At 45.8% G+C, this 17,025-nt stretch overlaps 1 protein-coding gene and 1 non-coding gene across 2 annotated transcripts; one reads left to right on the top strand and one right to left on the bottom strand.

Annotated features, from left to right (window-relative positions):
- Positions 1–7,040: 7,040 nt before the first annotated feature.
- Positions 7,041–7,113, bottom strand: TRNAM-CAU (transfer RNA methionine (anticodon CAU)). The gene has a single exon. It is a non-coding gene; the product is annotated as a tRNA-Met (tRNA).
- Positions 7,114–9,971: 2,858 nt separating this feature from the next.
- Positions 9,972–16,501, top strand: FAM83A (family with sequence similarity 83 member A). Its single transcript, XM_077808837.1, has 3 exons — positions 9,972–10,448; positions 13,775–13,942; positions 16,373–16,501. Exons 1-3 carry the CDS (start codon positions 9,972–9,974, stop codon positions 16,499–16,501), a joined length of 774 nt encoding a protein of 257 aa, XP_077664963.1.
- The last annotated feature ends 524 nt before the right edge of the window (positions 16,502–17,025 follow it).

Here is a 17,025-nt window from a genome sequence, read left to right as displayed (position 1 = left end):
GTAAATCATCTGATGCTCCACTGATTTTGATGGTGCTAAAATGATTTAATCCCAGATGTGGATTTTGCCCAGTATAGGAGTTGGAACATCATGTAGAAGCTGTAATATGAGGAATAAGAAATGAAAGTAAAATAATGTCAGATGTTTTTGAAAATTCTGAAGCTGGAATCTGCCATGCCAATGTATAGTGATTTAGAATCAATTTCTTAAACAAAATTAGTATCCATAGCTTAGCTAGTCAAAATAAATATGTGGGCCTGGAAACTGAGTTGCTCATTCTCTGTGCTGAGGACTGAAGTTTCCTGTATCCATCTACTCTATCTCAGCTAGCCACTTGTTTCTGCCGAAAATATTTCTCTTCATGTTTGGGAGCAAAGAGTAAACAGTCTTAAAGTCCTCAAAGCAGCAGTTTCCCAAAGGCTGAGTAACACAATTTAAATTTCAAAATGGAAAAAATGCTGTAGCTCAAGTGCTGTTTCTCTTATATATATATATATTCCACTTTTAGTGTGCGTGCACTCGAGGTTGGAATCTTTTGGCCAGTAATGTCTGTTAGGGCCACAACTGCATCATGAGTGCTTTCATATCTCCCACCCAATGGCATAAAGGGCAGAGTGGGGCCAGCCAACCCTCAGTTCCTTCTTGCCCGTGGGTGTGGGACAGAACTGAGAGCAGTGGCTGTGTCTCTTACATATTTGCAATAAAACTGATATTTTCATACATAGTTACAATTTAGTGTAGGTTTATATTGGAATTGGAAAAGGTTCAGAAAAGGGCAACAAAAATTATTAGGGGTATAGAACGGCTTCCGTATGAGGAGAGATTAATAAGACTGGGACTTTTCAGCTCGGAAAAGAGGAGACAAGGGGGGGATATGATAGAGGTCTATAAAATCATGAGTAGTATAGAGAAAGTAAATAAGGAAGTGTTATTTACTCCTCATAATACAAGAACAAGGGGTCACAAAATGAAATTAATAGGTAGCAGGTTTAAAACAAACACAAAGTATTTTTTCACACAGCGCACTGTCAACCTCTGGAACTCCTTGCCAGAGGGTGTTATGAAGGCCAATACTATAACGGGGTTCAAAAGGGAGCTAGATAGATTCATGGAAGGTAGGTCCATCAATGGCTATTAGCCAGGGTGGGCAGGAATGGTGTCCCTAGCCTCTGTTTGCCAGAAGTTGGGATTAGGTGACAGGGCATGGATCACTTGATGATAACCTGTCTGTTCATTCCCTTTGGGGCACCTGCCATTGGCCACTGTCAGAGGACAGGATACTGGGCTTGATGGACCTTTGGTCTGATCCAGTATGGCCGTTCTTATGTTAATAGTTTGATAGTCAGCTTAGGACAGTTTTTGTTAGGTGTCCATTCCAGGTAGGGTTTTTTTTAATGGTTTTAGCATTTATGGCTGAGCAAAAATCACCAGCATTCAAATATTGTCCTTCATACTAGGTGAATGCTCCTCAGTGATGACAATATATGTGCCTGTTTAGTTTGAATGAGGGGCATATCACTGAAAAATGCTCCATTTATCAATTATTTTCTAAAAATCCAAAAAGGGAGGGAAACTGGCTTAAAGCTTTATCCGCTGGGCAAATTGGAGACCAGCTTCTGACCTAGGTAAATAAGATCTACCCACATCTCCAGCAGAAGTGCTCCAGTGACTGCATGCTATAACCTCCTCTAACGCTTCAGTTCTTGAAAAGCACTCCTATGCTCCTAACACTTCTGAGCCCACTTCATCAGCAGAAGGAGTTAGGATGCAGCACTGCTCTTCTGAAGTGCCGGAGAACAGGTCTTCGTGTTAAGAAAAGGCTTAGATCACCTCATGTCTCCTCTGAAGCTCAAGGGTAGAATAAGGCCGGACTTAGGCCTTTCTGGCACCTGAAAATACTGGTACTAGCTAAGGAGCACCCACAAGCAGCCTCTATACTGCCTCTACGGCACCGCCTGCTGAGCTCTTGGTGCCAGAGCTTCTCTCTTTAGTACCCATAACCTTGGTACCAATCTTGTCAGCACATTTTATTCTGATACCACGTCCTCAGAATGGCTGCTCATGCTACAGTCTCAACACCAAGATTCATATCTCTGGAAGATCTAGCAATGTCCTTCTCCCTTGAGTCACTACTACTACTGTTGGTAGTAAACATTCCTCCAATGATACCCAGTGCCAAAGAAGTATCCATGGTCAGTATGTCTGCAGTACCAATGACAAAGAGTTTTGCAGTTCCTGGGTTTCCATCTGTCAATAGAGGTGCCACATTATTCCTTTTTTTTTCATTGGCATCAGATAATAGGGAAGTTCATCTACCTACTCTCTAAGATCCCTCTCATATGGCCCCTATTCATCTAACAGGGAATGTAGAGTTCATGATCACTATAGTAAAAATATGAGCTATAGACAAATATTTCTCCTGGTACAAAAGCCCTCCTCCCCAACTTACGTTTCTTACAGCCCTCATTCCTGGCTGTATTGAGCACCATGGTGCTTCCACCAGGCTAGGAAATCATCCTTCCTGGCCCCCACAAGACCTAAAGCTCCCTCCCCAGTAGGGTCCATCAGAGTCCAACAACAACAGCCACCCCCAAATGGCAATTGCTGATCCTCAGCTATTAATTATTTGTATTACCATAGCATCTAATTGCTTGTCTCTAATGAAGAAATAAATCCGGCACCTGAACTGCTCCCACTGCCATCTTGTCATCTTCACCTTATGAAGCTGTGGGTCCTGTATGCTCCATCACACCCTGACAACTACAACGTCTTTCAAGACCACCTTTGTTGAATGGCAGAAACCTTAGGATTCCAGTTGAGGTAGTGCAGGAGAAGTCCCAAGAACTATTGGACACCTTGCCCAACTCTATGCCAGACAGACTGGCTATGCCAGTAAATGAGGAACTATTAGAACCTGTACAGTTCTGGCAGAAAACTGCATCTATTCCTCCAACATCTATAAAGACAAACGAAGTAGAAAGTGCCATCTTTGGGGTTTGAGTGCCTTTAAACTCATCCCACACTTAGATCTCTTGTTCACTGTTCAGAAGAGAACAAAACAACAAAGCTCTAAGCAACATGTACAGAAAAGGAGCCCAAATGTCTAGATATTTTTGGATGGAAGAGTTACTCTCTCTGCCAGCCTCCAGTTTAGGATTGCCAATTACCGGGGACTCCTTGCCAAGTATGATTACATAAATTGGAACTAGGATTCGGACTTTACAGACAAATCTCCACAAGAGTCAAAAGAAAGAATTAAGATCCTTAATTGCAGAGGGTCAGTTAACCTCAGACCTCCTTACAGGCAATGATTGATATGTCGGGTCCTTCAAAGAGATCACGGACAACAGCAGTGACAATGATATGGGCATCGTGGTTGCAATCCTCGGGGATCCCCAAAGACATATGAAGTACAGACAATCTCCCTTTTGAGGATTGTAATCTCTTCATCAGCAAGGCAGCTGCTGCATTACACTTTTTAAAGGACTCCTGAGCTGATGTCCCTGGGTGTATACACACCACAAAGAAACAGGTTAAGCAAACCTATGCCAGGCTGACTTTCAGCCGTTTTCTATCTTCCATGCTACAGTTCATTGGAATCTCCTAGGAAGAAAAAGACATGGCATAGAACAACACCTTCTGCTTCTGCTTCATCCGAAAAGGTGCGGCAGATTTCTCCCTTGAGGTAGCCAGTTTGACAATTTAGATGAAAGCTGCTTAAAACATACCCAAAGGACTTGTACCCCTTCCCTACCCAAATGGGAAACACTTATTTTATCGCCAAGCTACTTAGGCAATGTCCCCTCAGATTGTTGGGGCCTGGAAATCATCCAGGGTGGATATTCAGTCCAGTTTCAGGCTCCCCCTACTTCCCATTTACTCTCACTATTCCTTTTCAGGGATCCCTCTCACAAGAGATGATTATACCAGGAGATAGATGTGACATTACCCAGGGTACAATCTGGACTGTTGAACAGCTGTGTCCCCTCAATTCTCTAATGTGGGGTGCCTTTTATACTGCTTTGCTGTGAGAGCAACCACTCCTGATCTGCTCTCACACAGCCTCCCACATGTAAACGGCTGCCAGCTCTACTGTCTGAGTGCTATGGCCAGCCACTCTTGAATTACACTGCAGAGCAGCACCAGCAAATTCCCAGTCCCAGACTTTCCCCCAGAAATGTCTGTCTCATAGTGCTGGAAAACACAAGCTCATATAAAGTCTGTCATTTTATTCATAGAAAATGATATGCACAAATCCTGTTATCTCAAATGGACTTTCCCAAACACTTCAATCCAAGCACACTGGTTTAAATAAAACAATAAAAAAAAACTTTAACTACAGAAATATAGATGTTAAGTGATTACAAGTAACGAGGCATAAAAGTCAGAATTTGTGTTTTATGTTTTATTTCTTTGCAACCAATACCTAACTGAACAAGGTAAGTGAGTTCAAAGCAAAAGTCTCTCTCACCCCATGCTTCAGCAGTCTTACTGGCTAAATTCCTTTCAGACAAGATCCAAAGCTGTTTCTTTGTTCCTCAGGTGTTGTGTCTGCTGTGGGTAAAGAGAAAGGGAGGAATAACTTGGGGCATCTGTTTCCCATTCTTATACCTTTTTCTCTTCCTTGAGAATCATTTCCAACTGGGATTTAGGAGACAAAAATCTGTGAGGATGGGAGCCTGCATCTGTTTCTTTGCCAATATGTAAATTTCTCACACCCTTTCTCCTGTCAAAGAATGGCTGCTTAAACAGATGGTAGTCCATTTGGTTTTGTTGACATCTGGCTGAGGTGTTGGCTAACTATCGAGCTAGCATCCTAAAAATAAACTAGTCGCATCAACCCCAGGAGTGGGAGGGGCTGGCTGACCAGAATACGTACCCATCCAAGACACTGGCATGTTCACAGGGCAACTAGCCGCCCTCGCCACCCTGGATGCACTCTATTTTTTAGCACACGAGTTCAATCAGAGCTATCATGGGTGACTCTCGTGCTGACAATCACATCCCCAGCTCAAAGTATAGGCATACGCTACCTTTCATCCAAGGCACAAGAGTGAGGCTGCCAACAGACAACACATGGTGATGTTCTAAGTGAATAGACAAGGAGAAAAACTGTCAACCCATCAGGCAGCAATCTGCTTGTGGTGTTGGTGCATCTGTTACCAGCCAGACAGCTGTGCACCTACCAGACTACAGAACACTAACAAATCACCTGAGCAGGAAGTTTTGAGAAGCTCACACATGGACTATAAAAGCCTACCATTCAGACAGTTTTTCAAAGTGGTCATCTTCATGTGGTCTTGTTTGCTATAGAAATAAACAAAAATTGTCCAACCTTATGCTCCAGGGGAGACCCAAGTCCAGGATCTCTCTGACACATTCATCGCTCCTCGACCTCCCCCCAAAGGTTTGATGTAAGCAAAACCAATCAGGAATTTGGTAGGAAGAGCCAAACAGCTATTTTTTTTCAGCATCAAATGCCTTTATTAATGCTGGGACCAGCTTTTTATTCTGTGTTGGTGGGCCTAGCACAGTGGGATCCTGGTTCATGTGATGCTATGGCAATACAAATAATAAATATAGCATTATAGTTGTGTATAGCACTTTACAGGCAAAACACCCCACAAGACACCAGGTGAAATCCTAACCCCAGAGACAGCGAAGGCAAACCTAACCCTAATTTAAATGAAGCCAGGATTTCAACAATTGTCAATACCCCAAATGGCCTACCAATGTAACGGCTTTTACTCTCCCATCCCCAGGCTCCAACTCCCCTGCTCCCTGCTCAGTCATCTGTTCCTTTGATTCCTGCAGCTACCATCTAGCTCAGGGATGGGCAAACTCTGGCCCAGGGGCTGCATCTGGCCCTCCAGATGTTTTTATCCAGCCCTCAAGCTCCCGCTGGGGGAGCAGAGTCCGGGGCTTGCCCCATGCCGTGCAGCTCCCAGAAGCAGTGACATGTTCTCCCTCTGGCTTCTACGCGTAGGGGCAGCCAGATGACTCTGCACACTGCCCTGCCCCCCGAAAGCGCCGGCCCCGCAGCTCCCATTGGCTGGGAACTGTGGCCAATGGGACCTGCAGGGGTGGCGCCTACGGATAGGGCAGCATGCAGAGGTGCCTGGCTATGCCTCTGCTTAGGAGCTGTAGGGGGGGACATGCCGCTGCTTCTGGGAGCTGCTTGAGGCAAGCGCTGCCCGGAGCCTGAACCCCTGACCCCCTCCCACCCTCTGAATCCGTTAGTCTCAGCCCAAAACACCCTCCTGCACCCCCAACCCCTAATTCCCAGCCCCACCTCAGAGCCCCTCACCCCCCCACACACACTCCAACCCCCTGCCCCAGCCCAGAGTCCCCTCCCACACCCTGAACTCCTCATTTCTGGCCCCATCCCAGAGCCTGCTCAGCTCAGCCGGAGCCCTCACCCCAACCCCCAGTTTGGTAAGCATTCATGGCCTGCCCTACAATTTCCGTATCCAGATGTGGCCCTCGGGCCAAAAAGTTTGCCCACCCCTGATCTAGCCACTGCTCCCCTCAGCCCAGTCAGTATACAGTATCCCCCACCACCCCTGCCTCTCTGCCCATTCCTGCCACTCACTTCACCACATGCACTACTCTCCTCCCCGCCCCGCCACACCTCCCGCAGGAAGGGCAAAGGTCTCCTTGGCCTGTGGGGGCCTGGCCGGCCAATGGCAGGATGTGGGGGCTGGGACGGATACAGCCGGAAGGGAGGCGTGGACCAGCACGGTGGGGGGCTCACTTCAGCGTGTTGGGTGACTGAGGGCTGCAGGGTGGGGCTGCAGCAGGGTGCACCCCCCACCCCCAGGTCACAACCCAACCTGGGCCCCTTCCACGTGCAGGGGTTTAGAAGCAGGATTTTGTAGCGCAACACTGGGGGGGGTCGAGGGGGGGGGCTCAGCTAAGTGCTTCGGCCTTGTAGCCCCCTCCTCGCAATAACCCTGCAGCCCCGGGCCTCCGGGGGCTTCTGAAACCCAGCGACCGAGCTCAGACCAGCGTTGGGAGGGCGTGGGAAAAAAAGCTACCGCTGCCCCGTGTGAGGATCGAACTCACGACCTTCAGATTATGAGACTGACGCGCTACCTACTGCGCTAACGAGGCGGCTGGAAGCGAGGGCCGCGCACCGCCCCTCCAGCCCGGCCCGCTCGCCTTGCAGCGTTCGGCGCCTAGAGGGCCGCGGCGAAAACGGAGCCCCCCCAGGGAAGCCGGGGCGGGGAGCTGCGGGGCTCTGGCCCCACCGGCTGCCCCCCAGCAACACCGGGAGGCGACTGCGCCCGCCCCCGCCCGGCTGCTCCGCTTCCCCCGCCCCGTTGCCCGACCCCTAGTGAGAGGGGCACCCCGCCGGCTGGGGCGCTGCCAGGGTGGGCCGGGTGCGCCTCAGGGAATGGGAGGGAGGCCGCTCGAAGGGCGGGGTTGGGGGGCCCAGCCACCCCCCCCCAGGAGCCCCCCCCACACTCCCCTCAGGAGCCCCCCCCCACGCAGCGGCCGCGCTCGCCGCAGCTCCCGAGGGAGGCGGGGGGCGTCGCTTCCAGTTACTGTTCGGGAGCCCCCGGGGCGTGTGCGCGGCTCCCCGCCCCGCCAAGGGGCCTCCGGGACCCGGCAGACTTCGCCGCCCCTGTCCCCGGTCCGGGGGCAGCGACGTGGGTGCTCGGTGCCCCCAGCGCAGGCAGTTCTGAGAGGGGGCTGTCTGTGCCGTCGCCCCGCTGAACCCGACACCACCAGTGCAACAGAAACTCTTCTGAGCCCCGCAAAATCCCTTTGCGGTTATAACGGAGGCATTCAGCTGGCGCGGAAAGGAACAATGGTTTAAGCGTCCTGGAACTGGTCGCGTGTGCTGCTTTAATGAGCCTTCTCCATTTTCTCTGCCATAACGAGCAACAGGAAGACGAACAGATTTTTTTTTTAAAGCCACGACAAGCGACTTTAATGACTGTATGTGTTCAGGTGTTAACTGGATTGATTTATGTTGACAAGGTGCTATTTGACATGACTAATTAATTATGCCAAATAATTTTCCATCCACATACTTGCACTTAGCAGGTCACTGAATAATTACTTTTTGGCACTTCTGATGCAGCTACACGCCAATGCTGAGGGCAAACTACAGTTTATTAAAGTCAAATAGTCAACTGTTTCTTAGAGACCAGCACGTAGTAAACTCGTTTAATAGAGCAGGCAGGAAAGACTCCAAATACAATTCTCCTTCGGAACTTTAGGGTTGGCATTTTCCACCCATTTATTTCAATTTAAAAATATTAATGATTTTATAAGAGTGTGACATTTATCAATAACATAAGCATACTTTCTTCCTTTTTTATTATGAATTACATTAATTCATAAAGTAGCCACCACTGTAGGATCTGGGCTACATTTACATTGAAAATATTAGGACCTATAATGTTTAAATGACACTGTGGTGAAAACATTTGTGCTCTGAACTGCATTGGTGGTGAATTACTGGTCTCATTTTCGCTAGCCTAGCCCAGACCCCAGAGCCCTCAACACCTTCTTTGAAAGCTCTGTATGTCTAGAAGTTAGGTACCATCTTGTAAGTTGCTCCACGTGATCCCAGAATCAGGGGCCGAGATAGTAAGTGATGCATAGGTGTGGGAACTAAAGGTGAGTGGGGGGATGCTGCAGTGTGGGGCTCTGCTGCCAGTCCCACTTCTCAAGTCCCAGCTGCCACAGGCACAGTGAAATAAAGAGTGATATTCACAAAGGTATTTAGGTGCCTAACTCCCACCAATGTCAATGGCACTTACCTAACAGACTTCACAGCAGGTGAATGGCAGCACCAGAGTCAAACACAGGTGTTGTGCCTGCAATATTCACAACCCCACACATTCAAAAATCAAGAGTCGGGGCCCAAAATCATGAGATTCTTAAAAAAGCAATAAATTTCAGGCTCTTTATGTTGTCCTTTTGGTTTCTCAGCCTTTCAGGTGCACTTGCACCATGTTTTTTAGATTTTCTCCACCACCAGGATGTTTTTTAAATAAAAGGTGCGATTCTTGTGCAATCACTTGGCACCAGGAGCTGGGGGTTTAAGGAAAAAGATCACAAGATGTGATCAAATTATGAGAATCTGAAACACTGTGAGACTTTGATCCCTGCATGAGCCATCTGACAACATTCGCTCCCAGTAATAAGCTTGTTTTATTTTCACTCAATGGTGAGTAGTTTTAAAAGAAATAAATTACTGAAATCCCTAAAGTAATGGTCAGGTATTATGCATGGGGCACAACTGTCACATTTAGTCCATTTTAAAACTTCTTTTCTTTTCTTCTTTTTGTTTAAACAAACAGTCATGGTGGCACCAGATGCAGCCAGTGGCCAGGGCCCCTTTAAACTGTTTTGAAATTATGGAACGGCTGATGTCTTCATTCAGATTAACATCTGAGTTGGTTTGGCTCCACAATAAATGCTATAGGGACCCCTAGAAGCCTCGAGCTGTTTTGGAGATTGTGCAACAGTGCTTAGAAAGGTATCTCCTTTTGCCTCAATGCTTCACACCCTTCAGAGAGTACTGCAAGGAGGGGATTAAAGAAGTGTGATTAAATCAGACAGCACTGGGTAATGTGAGGTTGAACTCTTCATGTGCCCTCAAGGCAAGGTGTGTGTCTATCAGATAAGCAAACTAATCAGCTTTAAACCTATGTTCCATCTGGGGCAGAATCCTTGCTTAAGCACGACATCTGCAAACCAGCCTCTTCAGTTTTTGGATACACTTGTACCAACAAAATCAGCGAGAGCAATTTGCCTTCAGTAGTAACATTTATTTGTTTTTACTAACAAATGATTCCTTCAACAAAAGGGAATTTACAACAGAGTGGAGTCTGCAAGTGGGAAGCTCATTTGTTCTTTGTTTACATGCAAGGTGAGCTGTGTTGGTCTCTTATGTATAGTCTATATGCACAGTGCTTGCCATACGCATCAGTCAACTGCTGATCCAAAGAATAATGAGCCGATCAAGACATGTGGGCAAGATAAGGAAACGGCTGGAGGAGATCAAGAACCAGTCAGTCAGGCCAATAAAAGCAGATTTCAGCCACCATGAAAGTGTAAGACTAGCTACTGATGCCCTTTTGGATGGTGGGACTGAATCCTATCTCCAAGCCTTAAATGAAGAAGGAGAGGTGGCTTTTCTGTCATCCGTGGAAGTTCAGTATATCAAGAAAAATGCCAGAGAGCCTTACTATGCTAATGAATCTCATGCAGAGAAGGAGACTGGACCAAGGCAGAATGATGCTGGCTCTCTTCAGTCAGGAACATACTTCCCTATATCTGAAGGTAGTGAACCAGCCCTGCTTCACACCTGGAGCACAGCAGAGAAGCCCTATCTAAAGGAGAAATCCAGTGCCACTGTGTATTTCCAAACAGAGAAGAACAGCAACATCAGAGACATTATACGCCGCTGCATCAGCAAGACCAGTCAGGTAAAGAGAAACTCCATGTTTCCTTTGGGTTTGTTTTTCTCCCTCCTTATAAATACTGTTGAATGTGGTGCTTGGTTAGAACAGGCCCTGGTATGTGCCTTACCAATGCAACTCTGTCTAAGCAGGGGTGATACAGGTCATTCTATGCTTGCCCTATCTCCTTTGCAGACAGTGAAAGACACCTCTCAAATTGTCTTGTGAAAAACTGGAGCTGGTTTTGTTATGTGAAGGCCTTAAGGTAACAACTGTGCCGTTTGGGTTTGGCATTAAGGGAAACCAGAGTAAGACCAAGCAAGCAGCTAACAATTTCGCTAATATCCCAGACTGAGCTAAATTCAAACCCAGACCTCCAGTGATTAGAAGCTAGTACATTAATTCACTGGCACACCTAAATTCTCTTGTTCTTCTTATTTAAAATAAATGTACCCAAATAAAATAAATGTATCTTAGTTGTGCAGCCATTTTGTATTTGGGACACTAGCACACAGCCTGTCTGAACCAGATAGCTGCATAGTCACTGTAAAAACCTTAGCATGCAGTTTTGCTTTGAAAAGTGACTGTAAGAATGGCACTTACTCACCAGATTGCTCGCTGTGTGTATTCAGAGCAATGTCTTCTTACTTCAGTGACTAAAATAAGTGTTCACTGCTCTTTTTGTCTCCCCTTATCCCTTCAGAGCTAACAAAGCTAAGGAAGTAGGAGCTAGGTTTTCTTTTTGTGCACTGCAAACAGGTTTGTTTAGTAAGTTCTAACCAAGTACATCTGTGCAACCCATGAGTTTGGACAGGTGTCACTGAGGTCATAATTTGAAGACAATAGATAGAATAGGTGTCAGTGAGGGTCTAATCTGGCCTGTGGAACCTTTGTTACTGGTGATGGTGCAGGAGAAGGAAAGAATCGGTTTAGAAGCTCAGACTCCAAGTTGGGTTTGAAGGGTTGGCAGTTAGAAAATACATCATTGTATTTGTAAAGTGAACAATGTTTTATCTGGAGATGTTTGCAAGACAATAGTACCCATAGTCTGTTTAATTTCTGAGTTTATAAACAACCCACAACTAGTGCTGCAAGTTACTCTCTCTAAAGGGATGGGACACGTGGCACTTCTGTCAGCCTGCAGCTACTTTGGCTTATCTAAACAGGTTGTCCTTCAACCAGGAGGCACCTGTTCCTCCAGAATGTTGCTGAGTCATGTGAATAGAATGGAGTTGTGAGTGAGACTTTGGAGGATTCTATTAAAAAGGCTTTTACAGTGAAAGTTGTAAGAGCTCTTATGCTGTAATCAGATAAATTTCATTTTTTGTTGATGACTCCAGGAGACGCAGCACAGAATGTGCAGCTCAAGGAATATAGGGGGCAAAGGTGGCTTTATACCTCCATCTTGAATCCTAGCTGTTGTGGGGCCAGTTTAACCCACTTGTGTAAATTAGAGCAGCCAGAAGATTTGTTTCCTTTGATTTCTAGTCAGTTTCACTTTGAGACTCTCATGCACTAGCTCAGTTTGGGTGTAATCAGTGCGGGGGGGGGGGGGGGGGATGTTTAATCCCAAATAAAATTACATTAAAAATAATTGAAAAAATTTCTATTAATATTAGTGTAACCCTTCTGCCCGTCAGAGTTGGCAGCAACAAGGGCCGGGTTCAATATCTAGGGGTTCCATTCCAATAACACAATGCAAAACCGGCTCGAGCCCCCACCCAGTGACCTGGGACAAATATATACCACCCCCGCTGGGCGCCTCCAAGAGGCAAGACTTCCCCTCTCGCAAGCACATAGTCAGAGTGTAACAAAAAGGCTTTTAACAACAGAGAGAAACAATGCAGCATTATGTTGGGGAAACACCACCAACAGGATTCATAACACAACCCAAGCAAATTGGAACGTGTCCATTCCCTTTGGTTCTTGAGTCCAGCAACCCAAAATCACCCAAAGGTCTCTGTCCCTGGTCAGGGCAGCCCCAGAGTTCAAAAGTTTATCTGCAAATGTTTACCTCCCAACCTGGGTGGAGATGGGGTGGGGTGGGGAGATTTAAGGGGCACCTTACATGGTCCAAAACTGATTGCCCCACCTCTCTATGGGGCTCTGCTTTGCCAGCCATCCCCATGAGCTGCTCAGGCTCCCCCACTACTTGCTACAAGCTGAAATCAGTGAGTGTTGTGTTAAGGGAGCCTCAGTGCTGGTGCACTATTAGCCCAAAGTGAATTCAGCTCAGCCACCTGTAACAAAACTCCTAATAGAATCAAAATTAGCTCTGTTTCAGAGTAACAGCCATGTTAGTCTGTATTTGCCAAAAAAAAAAAAAGAGTACTTATAGCACCTTAGAGACTAACCAATTTATTTGAGTATAAGCTTTTGTGAGCTACAGCTCACTTCATCAGATGCAACTTAGCTCTGATATTCTACAGTGGCAAGAGGAGGAAGTACAATTAGCATGTAAGGCCCTCACCAGAGAGCCCATACCAGTACCTGTCTCCAACCTCTCTCTATTACTGGGTGTTGGAACCCATGACCCTTGCCTATCGAGGGCTGATTAGTTGATGGTGAGTCCCTCCATCATAACAAAAGGCTGAGTACAGTTCCACTGTCCTTGATTCACATAATCAGGATAATAACAGTTTATTCCTGCCCCAATAACAGAGAAACTGGGACTCCTACAGCAGCCAAAGTGACCACCTAGGCAGGGTGGGTGTGCCTATGCAAATGAGATCAGGCCCTGAAGTTCTTTTCCATGACTCGCCACCAGATGTCAGGGTAGAGCTCATCCTGACTCTGCTTACATTAGGTTTTATGAAACTCATTCTGAAAATGAACTCTAAATGTTGGTTCTAACCTGAGTCCACCCACATACAGAAAGTTGTACAATTGAGGATTGCTCCAGGCTTGAGGGGTAACATGGAAGAAGCTTCTTTCTATGAATTCATACTGCATACATTTGTGGGAGAAATTCACCTACTTGCTAAGCCCGGTGTGTATCTTGTATGAAATAATCCTGTTTTAGCTATTTTCCTATTGTTTTCTGGTTACTGTTTAATTATTTTCCCCAGTACTGAACCCGGGGCTACAAATTCCTAGGCCACTCTATAGGTCCTTTTACTAAGAAACCTTAAAGAAAAAATATTTTAGGCTGGTTTTATATGAGCAATAAAGGAATAGCAAGATATTCCTTTGAACTGGGTGCTCATCTATATACAAGGAAAGGGATCTATATAAAATTTTCCCTTCTCCAACACAACATTTCAACTTATATTTGTAAAATAAGCATTATATTTTCTTGGTATCCCAAAATCATATATCTTTGCTCTGTTTACACCAATGTCTTTTCTCCCTAGGTTCTGGCCATTATGATGGATGTTTTCACTGATACTGAGATATTCTGTGATGTGTTAGAGGCAGCTAACAAACGAGGTGTTTTCGTCTATCTGTTGCTTGATCAAAGCAATATAAAGCTCTTCAGTGAGATGTGTGATAAGGTGCAGATTGGAGAGGATCACGTCAAGGTATCGCTGATTACACAAAACTCTTAAAGCCTTAGAGCTTTCGTTCCTAATGTCGAACTTGTTTTGACTCATACTCCTCTGTTGTAACTCAGTATCATGGGTATTAATTTGAATTGTGATATAACAAGTATCTGGCTGCTAGCCTAATTTGTCTTCAACTATGTGAAAGAAAACTGAATAAAGAAATAAACTTTCTTCTATAAATGGCCCCCAAGTTTCTAATAAATTGAGGCTAATTAAAAATTTTCATGATGGTGTTTGAACCATTGTTAAATCCCAAAGCCGGGGAAGCACAAGAACTAACGGGTTGGTTTGTTTATTGAAAATATGCCTTCATGAAACACAGCGTTTAAAAACTTATGAGCCAAAGTGTGCTCCCCTTTATTCATCCAACGAACATGACTGATCTGTTAGGACTCTGATCCTACAAAGACTTAAGCACATGTGCTTAACTTTATACCTGGCAAGTAGTGCTGTGGAAATCAGTGGAACTAGAGCCAAGAACAGTGGCATCCTGGTCTATGCTAGGGCATTATGGGCTAGATTCACAAAAGGATTTAGGTGACTAACTGCCACTTTAGATGCCTAAATCCCAGAATTGGGCCTCACTGGGATTCATAAAGTCCCTGCTCTGCTGTCACCAAACCCTAAACTCACTCAGTGCCTACAGTCTCACAGTAAAAGCTCCCGAGGCACCTATGTGTCTGCCTCTGAGCGTGTGCACTGCAGCCCCATGCCAGTTGTCCGGATGCCTAAGCCCGAAAGCATTGCGTGAATATTGAGAAGTCAGGCTTTCTGCCACCTAACTCACCTACAGGGCCCGATCCAGCAAGCACGCTGAGAACTCACGTAGCAGATTGAGCCCGTATAGGCGAGCTTCTACAAAGCAGCTGGGAGTAAGGGGAGGAAAGTTTCACTGTGAAGAAATCATTTTAAAAAGTCTTTGGAGCAGAGGGACTGGATCCTGGCTGTCCAATGTGAGTGCTTTAACCACCAGGCTACAGAGTCATTCTTGGGCTTGCTTGCTTGCTTGATGTCTGTCTCTGGCCCAATGACTCTTTCATTAGTTAATCCACAGTGGAGCAGCATCAACAGCTGTGAGATCAGAGGAGGGCTATGTCAGAATATCCCAGAGGCCAGCGATTAGGGCAGTCAGCTGAGGAGAGACTTGGACTGGGGGGGGGTCTCTCCCAAAGCCCAGGTGAGTACCCTAACCGTTGGGCTAAAAGCTGTGAGGGAGCACCTCCCCCTCTACTCCCAGCTTCTTGCCAAAATGGTGCTGGCACCTTACTGCAAGAGAGGGAATGCCGCTGAGAATCCCAGGCAGAGGGAAGAACCTTCCTGTGGCCCAGACTTAGGCCTCTATCTCTGAGACAAGAGAGGGGCTTTCACACACCCTTCCTCTTGGCTCCTCCCATTGGCTAGCTTAGGTGGGCCAAGGAACCACTTAACATGATGACATTTGGGAACCCCATTCTAGGGCACCTTTCCTTCCCCATTCATTGTCTAGGGAGCCAAGGCACCTAACCCAGGCTTTGTGATTCCCAGTGATTTTCTAGATGCCTAAGTGTAGCGATGCGTAAGATTACTTTAGATAAGCTATTACCAGCAGGACAGTGGGGTGGGAGGAGGTATTGTTTCATATTCTCTGTGTATATATAAAGTCTGCTGCAGTTTCCACGGTATGTATCTGATGAAGTGAGCTGTAGCTCACGAAAGCTCATGCTCAAATAAACTGGTTAGTCTCTAAGGTGCCACAAGTACTCCTTTTCTTTTTGTAAGTTTCTTTGTGACACTAGCCCTATGGTACTACAAATAATAATAATACAGGGTGTAAAGTGCAGCATATGTGTAAGTCTTTGTAGGCTCAGGGCCTCATTAGTAAGAGGAGTGGGTTTTAGCCCGAGATGTTTTATACTAGAGACAACGTAAAACACTAAGAACTAGATCCTCATCTGGTGCAAACAGACATAGTTCCCTGGAAGCTAGTGGAGTTACACTGATTTACACTAGCTGAGGATCTGACTCTAGGGATCTAATTCTAGTCACAGCTATGGACATACCCCTGCCGTTCATTTCAAAAGGTGTTGCGTCACAGTCATAGAGCTGGGGGGGCCCAGCTATGTCCAAAAACTTACAATACTGTACAGCATAGCTCCCTTTTGTATAGGTTTCCATACAAAGGCCAAATATATAGCCCAGTTTGTGCACCCATTGAAATCAATCTGACAAAGATTTAGTCTAAATTCTATGCAACTGCACTTTACAGTATTAAAATATACAGTTGGGGAATTAAATAAGAAATCCTAGCAGAGGGAGGGGGAAATTAAGCAATACAGGCTAGCGGAGAAGAAAGATTACCAGCTAAATTTTGCAATAGGATGATGAATTTTAATGTGTTTATTGGTTGTTGTTTTTGGTCTTCTCTAGAATATTTCAGTCCGAAGTGTTACTGGAGAGGTTTACTGTGCCAAGTCAGGCAGAAAATTCTCAGGGCAAATCCAGGAAAAATTCATCATCTCTGATTGGAGATACGTTCTCTCTGGATCATACAGGTGAGACCAGTCATCACATGTTCTACCTGAGGTTAATTCTATTATTATTTGAATTGAAGTTGTACTTAGGGGGGCCCTACTCAGGGATCAGAGCCCCATTGCGTTAGGTGCTGTACACATGAAGGCTGGGTTACAGATAAAAGTATTTCGGAAAGTAAAGGTTTACTCTGGATTATGATTCATAGGCCCTAACCACACTGAGGATCAAGAGTGGTTCCCCTTAAAGTGTTTTGAGGTGTGTTTTTTTTTTTTTTTTTTTCCTTCTGAGAACCATTTTATAACGTGCAGTGGTCAAACTGTGTTACAGAGACTATTTACCCTGCATAGCAAAGTTTGGCTATCCTCATTCTCAGAAAAAAAGATCCCTGTCTCCAGTGGTCATGGATAGCATGTCGCAAGTCATTCATGGTTATACATGGTAGTTACTGTGCAGTCTGGAACTGTGGCAAGTTCATACTAAAGCTCTACTGCTGAGAGGAAGGCTGGCGATGTGGTTAGGGTGTTGAACTGGGACTCAGGAAATCTGGG

The sequence above is a fragment of the Eretmochelys imbricata genome, chromosome 2, assembly GCF_965152235.1.
Source record: "Eretmochelys imbricata isolate rEreImb1 chromosome 2, rEreImb1.hap1, whole genome shotgun sequence".
In the NCBI taxonomy this organism is placed as follows: Eukaryota; Metazoa; Chordata; order Testudines; family Cheloniidae; genus Eretmochelys; species Eretmochelys imbricata.
Note: the sequence above shows the minus strand (reverse complement) of the source record. Positions and strands in the feature narration are given on the sequence as shown.